At 35.5% G+C, this 7,746-nt stretch overlaps 2 protein-coding genes across 2 annotated transcripts in view; both read left to right on the forward strand.

Annotated features, from left to right (window-relative positions):
* Positions 1–2,662: 2,662 nt before the first annotated feature.
* LOC106872810 (zinc finger protein 239) lies at positions 2,663–6,089 on the forward strand. Its single transcript, XM_014919929.2, has 2 exons — positions 2,663–2,941; positions 4,602–6,089. Exon 2 carries the CDS (start codon positions 5,049–5,051, stop codon positions 6,060–6,062), a length of 1,014 nt encoding a protein of 337 aa, XP_014775415.2. The 5' UTR covers positions 2,663–2,941; positions 4,602–5,048; the 3' UTR covers positions 6,063–6,089.
* Positions 6,090–6,252: 163 nt separating this feature from the next.
* LOC128248345 (zinc finger protein 239-like) overlaps positions 6,253–7,746 on the forward strand; it is a 6,714-nt gene continuing 5,220 nt past the window's right edge. The window contains exon 1 of the mRNA XM_052969392.1: positions 6,253–6,296. The gene's annotated coding sequence lies outside the window, so the exon portion shown is untranslated. The remainder of the gene's footprint in view (positions 6,297–7,746) is intronic.

Raw genomic sequence — 7,746 nt, forward strand, 5'->3', positions numbered from 1 at the left:
CCCATGAATGGATGTCAGACAATTTTTACGATCACTAAACTTTGGACTCCAAACTCTCTAGAATTAAATACCATGGACTACTATATTTGACGCGTTATTGAAAGGGACTCGGCATCCTCATAATACCCTAGCTTCCTTGAGGGCTGCCATTGTCCAACCGAAATTAATAAGAACCATTTAGTGCAGTTGTAGTGAACACTTCTCTCACTAGTATATATATTCAAGTGCGGGCGTAGTAGAGAGCAGCTTGCTGTGTCATCACCTGACTGACTATTATTTACGCGGCAATTGTCTCCAGTTCATTTGCCGCCAGGACGCAAATCGACCAACCACAGCCATTAATAAGGTCACGTGAGAGAGTATTTTTCTGATGATTCTGGAGCCCCTATATAAATAGCCCTAATTATCCGCGTCAATTCGTCGCGGCTCAGATCTTCTAAGATCTGGTCGTTTGACCACACGCGTAACACAGCCAGCCAGTATAACACCAATTAGCCAGTCCAGCGACGACATCAACACCCTCGTTCAACTACGACTACCAGCATCGGGATCTATTTCGAAACGGGGGCACCAGTTTTCATTTATGTTTTATGTAGTGTTTTTGGTACCGAAAGACTTTCAAACTTCGTATACTTATCTATTTTGTGTTATAGAACAGAAAAAAATTTTTGTATTCGAATTTATTTCATGTAAAAAATTGTCTTATTTCGATAATTTCTACTAATCACTGATGTCTATTCAGTTGAAAACAGTTAGCGCTGTAACGGTGTATATTGTATTAATCCCCTAACCCTAACCCTAAAACTAACCCGAACTCTAGAATTGTTACACACATAGATACGCACAGCGTAATTTATTATATAAACAATATATGCGTATAAATTACGATTAAACCGGATGAAATATGTCACAGGGAATAGCATTTTTATGACCGCCCAGCAGTAACTCTATTCAGCTGAATAGACGTCAGTGATTGGTTGAAATTACAGAAATACGACAACTTTAACATGGAATAACTTGTGATGTACGTTTTTTTGTTAAGAAGACTAAGAGTAAAAGATGTTTTATATGACACATTCTACCAGTGTCCCAAGTTTCAAAGTGTTTCGTTAAGAAAATACTGGTGCCCCCGTTTTGAAATAGATCCCCAGCATCGTCCCCACCAGCGTCAACATGATTTCTACACGTACACAAGCTACCAACAGCTAACCGCAGCTTCTCAATCCTGTTTGTGTGATTTGCTCACCACGAAAATAACAGCCAGAACTCAGCCTGCGAGAAATCATCTGTATCAAGAATCCGGCGCGGCATAGAAGCCCCAACATCACGACACGTGACTTAGCTCTGCCTTAACCTCTTACATACAGATTATCAATACTACGGTGTACCTTAACAGAATTGGTATATTCTTATACGTGTTACTGACTCTTTACTATGTATCTCTTACATTCACATACATGTATTACTTGCACACACGCTTTTGTTTACATGACTTTGTCTTATATTGTGTTTCATTATGTCGCATTCACACACACACAGACTTACAGTTTAATGCTCCAATAAATATTACTGTTATACATCTTTATCGGTTGCGTTCCTGTCGTCTTCCTTACTGGCATTTCTTAGTTCTCTATGTTATAGAATTATAACATATTATCATTCATATATTTTTGTGTTGACCGTGTGACGCGTTAAAAAGGAGCCTGTTTTCCATTCGTCACCATTTCTCCTTTGGTTCGCACGGTCGTTCTTACACAGTCATGTTTGTCAACGATTTCGGTACCACATTGAAGCAGTCATCAAAACTCAAGGCAGATTCGCAAAATAATCTTATAAGAAAGTTTATCGAAAATAAACAGACATTCTTATTTATATGCATTTTGTTTTTGAAAGATTATAATTGTTTTATTAAATTACCAGCTATGTCCTCGAGTACCTCTCACACCTGTGTGTGTGAGATTCTACATATCTTAATCATGTAGACATACTGTTGAAAGCCACAAAACTGCGGCATTTGTCTTGAGATAGCATCTCATATACATATAGTGCTAAAAAGCTCAGAAGTATATCAGTTGCAGAAGAAAAATGTCCAGCTTTCTTGTCTGATCAAAATAATTATAACACGCAAATGCAGTTTATATTACAGTATTTTTAAAAAACATTCCAGTGGCGCCTTTGCATTGGTGTGTATTATTTCTGTTGGAAGTGTAATTTTTTTTATTGCTTGCGAGTGAATATATCTTTTGCCCTTTTTATTGAAATTCAAATCTCCATTTGATTATGAAAAATAAATTAGTAGACATCAATAAAGAACTATCATAATTAATTATTATATCACTATATATTAGCCGAAGACTTTAGCATCACCACATTACTTACAAATGTTTCTGCGTCACAGAAATGTTTAGAATTTTAACTTTAACTCATTCTTACTTCTGGTTGCTCTGATTTTCTTATTGTTTTTTAAAATGCTTATTCGAAAAATTTTACAAAAATATTAACGCTACTGCAAAGGGTATATATATTTTTATGTCGTTGAATAAAAAGATTACCGTGTTGGTGATAATTATACAATATTTAGGGTAAAGCAATACGTATATTGGTTAGAAGACTATATTTAAAGGTATTTTTAAAATAGAGATATAGTTACTTCCCCTGATAGTTTCTTGTTAAAACTTCTCAAATATTCCTGTTCATTTCTTCTTATTGTTCGATAAACATCTTATTTACTCAAATCCAGTTTACAACTGACACTTAGGGAATCGAATTATATAAAGATGATCGATATTTACCTCTATAAAGAATACATGCAACATTCTTAAGTACATTGACTTGAAAATGGAAATTAATGCTTGAGGTAAAAATTTTCTTGACGCTGGCATTGTTCACTCTGTCTGTTTAAATACATTGTGACATCTTTCTCTTGGATCTATTTTAATATGTAAGTATAATTTATATAAACGGTCTTTGTTGTTTACATGTCATAATACGCACATCTCTGTTTTGACGTGTTCGATAAAAGTAAAAAGAAATGGAAATAAAGAAGAAATTTCACGAAGGTAAGGATGTAGTGAGACGCAAAAGTGGCTGTGTGGTAAGAAGCTTGCTTCCCAACCATATGGTTCCGGGTTCAGTCCCATTGCGTGGCACTTGTCTTCTATTGTAACCGCGAGTTGACCAAAGCCTTGTGAGTGGATTTGGTAAGCGGAAAATGAAAGAAGCTTATATATACATACACAGGTGTGTTTTTGTGTTTGTCTCCCACAACCCCTTGACAACCGGTGTTGGTGTGTTTACGTGCCCGTAACTTCGGCAAAAGAGACTAATATGATACGTACCAGGCTTGAAAATCTTCAAGGTTGTGCCCCAGCATGGCCGCAATCTAATGAGTGAAACAAAAGATAAAAGATGTTTTCCAATTGACACTCCATTCTGATATTCATTATTCCCCACATCTTTGAACAGAAAGATAATGTTTATCTTTAATCATATGAATTCATTCTCTTGTTTAAGTATATTTCACCTTTATTTGTACCATGAAAACTTGACTTATAGCTCCACACTGTATGCATTCATCAAAATATCTCTTTCACTGGCATATCTATACAAGTCTGCTCCCCAACTTTGTTTCCTTATAACTTTCAGATAATAGATGTTCTTTAATGAAAAATTTCAGAATCACTTTTCAGATGCTAAAGATTACAGTTACATAAATTTGTTGTGAAAAATTTTTTCGGGAGGTGGTGGATAATTCGCATGAGTTGACTTTGTGACATACCTACACAGTTGTGCAATGCCCTCATCCTTATTTACTCTCCTCTAACTCATGTACACAATCTTAGAACTATGTTCCTTCCATCACCTTTGAACAGTGTGTACTGGTGTTAGCTTTAATCCTTACCAGTTGTCATCAAGCTGTCCAAATGTCCCTGACCCAACAAACCAACTCACCATTTCTTGACCATTTTTGTATCTTTAGGAAATCTTTCAAATAACTTCCAGGTACTTTTCTTTCATTAAAATGAAATGAAATAAAGGCATTTTCATGATTATCTGACTTACACATCTTTTTATAGACAATTTATATATTCATACATTTTACTGGTTTCATTCACGGAACTTTAGCCATGCTGGGACATTGCTTTTAAAAGTTTAGTTGGCTTAAGCAGCTCCAGTAATAATTTCCGTCTGGTAATTATTTTATTGAGTCTATTTGTCAAACTGCTAACTGATGGGATATAAAGTGATGCAACATATATTAAATGTAGGCAGTCACACAATCAAACACACACACACATGCATGTACATTGTTCATAGACATTTGTTAGAGTTTTCTATCAACCAAATTCCATTAACAAAGTATTGGGTATAAGAAAAGGCACATGTTCAAGGTGCTATAGTGTGGGGTTAAACCCAGAACCAAATGGTCACACAGTGACATTAACAAACACAGGCATGCCTGTGACTATACATCTTTTCTCTGTGGATATTTTCTCTCTCTTCCTTGTTGTTCTATCTTTCAATATCTCTGGTTAAATGTCTTCTAACGTCCTTTGTATTGACTTTTAATTGTCTCATATTATACTGTCTCTATCTTTCAGTTATCTGGTATCATTGATGTGACAATTTCTCACACAACTAATTTGTGAAGAATATGAAAAACTGACCAGTGGCATTATAAAAAGACATGTGACAGAAGTGATATAATTTTAAAAGAGATTTTCTAAAGTTGATTGGAAATCTTTTTTGTGGATGATTTTATATGATGATGGATATCAAAAAATTTCACAACAATTTAATTAGAAAATAACAATCTTAACAAATGCATCCATCTTCACATACCATTGAAAAGTTGTTTTTAAAGCTAGGACACAATGGCAGATTTTTTTCAAATATTTGTTTTCTATTGTTGGTTAAGACTACCATCAGCATAATAATCATGTGTTCCATGGCCTAGTATGTTAATCTCACTGTCACTTTGCCTTATAAACAACTAGTTTGGCTTCACAATATAACAGAAAGATTGTGTTTTGTGAACAAATAACATTATGACAGAGAGACTGTGCGAGAATCTGGTTTATGAAGAAACACAAAATGAGAATAATGAATTTCCTCACCAAAGTGAAAATGTAGGGAAGAAATCATGCCACTGTGACATCAAAGTAAAAACCTTTACCAGAAGTGAAGATATCAATGAACATAAATTATTTCACACAAATTCAAATGTTTACCATTGTAAAAATTGTAGTAAAGGGTTCAGTACAGATGCTGCTTTGGCATCACACAAATGTACACCTACTGGTGGCAAACCATACCACTGCAACATCTGTGGTAAAACATTTTCTCGAACTGGACATTTGACTAGTCACAAACGTACACACACTGGAGAGAAGCCATTCCACTGTGAAATCTGTGGTAAAACTTTCTCTCATAACTGTGACTTGACTGTTCACAAACGTACTCATACAGGTGAGAAACCATACCACTGTAATATTTGTGGGAAAACATTCTCTCGCAATGATGTTTTAACAATTCACAAACGTACTCACACAGGTGAAAAACCATACCACTGTAATGTCTGTGGTAAAACGTTTTCTGTGAATGAACATTTGACTCGTCATATACGCACACACACAGGTGAGAGACCATACTACTGTGCATTGTGTGGTAAGACATTTTCTTCTAATAGTACTCTGACTGTTCATAAACGTACTCACACAGGTGAGAAACCATATCACTGCAATATCTGTGGTAAAACATTCTCTCATAACTGTGACTTAACTGTTCACAAACGTACTCACACAGGTGAAAAACCATACCACTGTGAATTGTGTGGAAGAACATTCTCTTTTAACTGTACATTAAATGTTCACAAACGTACTCACACAGGTGAGAAACTATACGGTTGTGATACCTGTGGTAAATCATTCTCTCGTAATGATATCTTGACAGTTCATAAACGAACACACACAGGTGAGAAACCATACAACTGTGAGTTGTGTGGTAAAACATTCTCTTCTAATAGTACATTGGCTGTTCACATACGTACTCACACACGTTAGAAACCATATCAAAGTGATATCTGTGATAAAATGTCCTTTCTTAACAATAACTTGACTGTTTGTAAACATACTGATGCTAGTGAGAAACCATACCACTGTGATATCTGTGATAAAGTATTATCTAAGATTACTGATCTAACTAGTTACAAATACACTTGAAAAACTAACTTATTTAAAAAAAATATTATTAGAATATATCCAAGCAGAGAGGTATGTACTAGACTGGAATTTAAGGTAAATCTTGGGAAAATTGTATAAAGATACTTTTAAACAGTTTTATTGTAAAATGCTTTGTTTTAGAATTTTTGCATATCAAGTTTGACAGAAAGTCATTTAATTGATATCTGTAATATTTAACAGTCTCAATTCTCTACAACTCTCTTTGCATGACACATTTTATTATTCAAAGGTGAAAAAGGAGTGTCCATTATCCTTGCAAGACCTCTGAAACATGGTGTGTAATGAAAATCACATGGGTCACTGCTTACTAGCAAAGAAAGTATAATCAGAAGATATTAATTATAGAGAGCATATTATGGATGCATCTAGTGGCAAGCTTCTGTTTGAGAACCATTTCCATCTTGAAACTGCCAATGGAGATACTACACAAGGAAGTAGCCTATCAAAATATCAAATTATCTTCAGACCAGGGATCTAGTTTCAATGCTTTTGATAGAATGGACTATTAAAAGTGCACAAAGGCTGGGTGGTGGTGTTAAACTGAGCAACAGATTAGCTCTGTCATCCAAAGTGTCTACATAAGTGTGTGTGTTTGTGTGTATATAAATGCAAGCATTGTTGTGTGGTAAGAAGTTTTCTTCCGAAACACATGGTTCCAGTTTCACTCCCACTGTGTGGCACCTTGGGCAAGTGTCTTCTGCTATAACCTTGGGCTGACCAAAGCCTTGTGAGTGGATTTGGTAGACAGAAACATATATGTACATATCTATGTGTGTGTCTTTATATTTCTGTTTGTTTCCCACCACCACTTGACAACCAGTGTTGGTTTGTTTATGTCCCTGTAACTTTGAGGTTCAACAAGAGACTGATAAAATAAGTACCAAGCTTCAGAAAAATAAGTACTGGGGTCAGTTTGTTCCACTAACCTCTTGAAGGTGGTGCCCCAACATGGTTGCAGTCCAAAGACTGAAACAAGTAAAACAGATAAAAAATTACACATATATCTTTTATCTTTTACTTGTTTCAGTCATTGGACTGCAACCATGTTGGGGCACTGCCTTGAAGGATTTTAATTGGCTCAGTCAACTCCACTACTTCTCTCTTAAGCCTGGAACCTATTCTATCGTTTCCTTTTTGTTGAACCACGAAGTTACAGGGATATAAACAAACCAACACCGGTTATCAGGTAGTAGTCGGGGACAAACTCAAAGATATATATATGTATCATCATCATTTAATGTCTGTCTTCTATGCTGGCATGGGTTGGGCTGTTTGACAGGAGCCAGCCAGGTAGAGGACTACAACAGACTACTTTGTCTGTTTTGGCATGGTTTTTTATGGTTGGATGCCCTTCCTGATATCAACTATCCCATAGAGTGGACTGAATGCTTTTTATGTGGCACCATCGCCGGCAAGTTCACCAAGTGACTTGCAAGACAAGGAATTTTGAGAGAGGAGGGGGCATATATTATATATATATATATATATATATATATATATATAT

Source organism: Octopus bimaculoides, chromosome 7 (genome assembly GCF_001194135.2).
Source record: "Octopus bimaculoides isolate UCB-OBI-ISO-001 chromosome 7, ASM119413v2, whole genome shotgun sequence".
Classification (NCBI taxonomy): Eukaryota; Metazoa; Mollusca; class Cephalopoda; order Octopoda; family Octopodidae; genus Octopus; species Octopus bimaculoides.

What these genes read in the sequence shown, in the direction of transcription:
- LOC106872810 (XM_014919929.2), top strand. Translation starts at nt 5,049, where the DNA reads ATGACAGAGAGACTGTGCGAGAATCTGGTTTATGAAGAAACACAAAAT.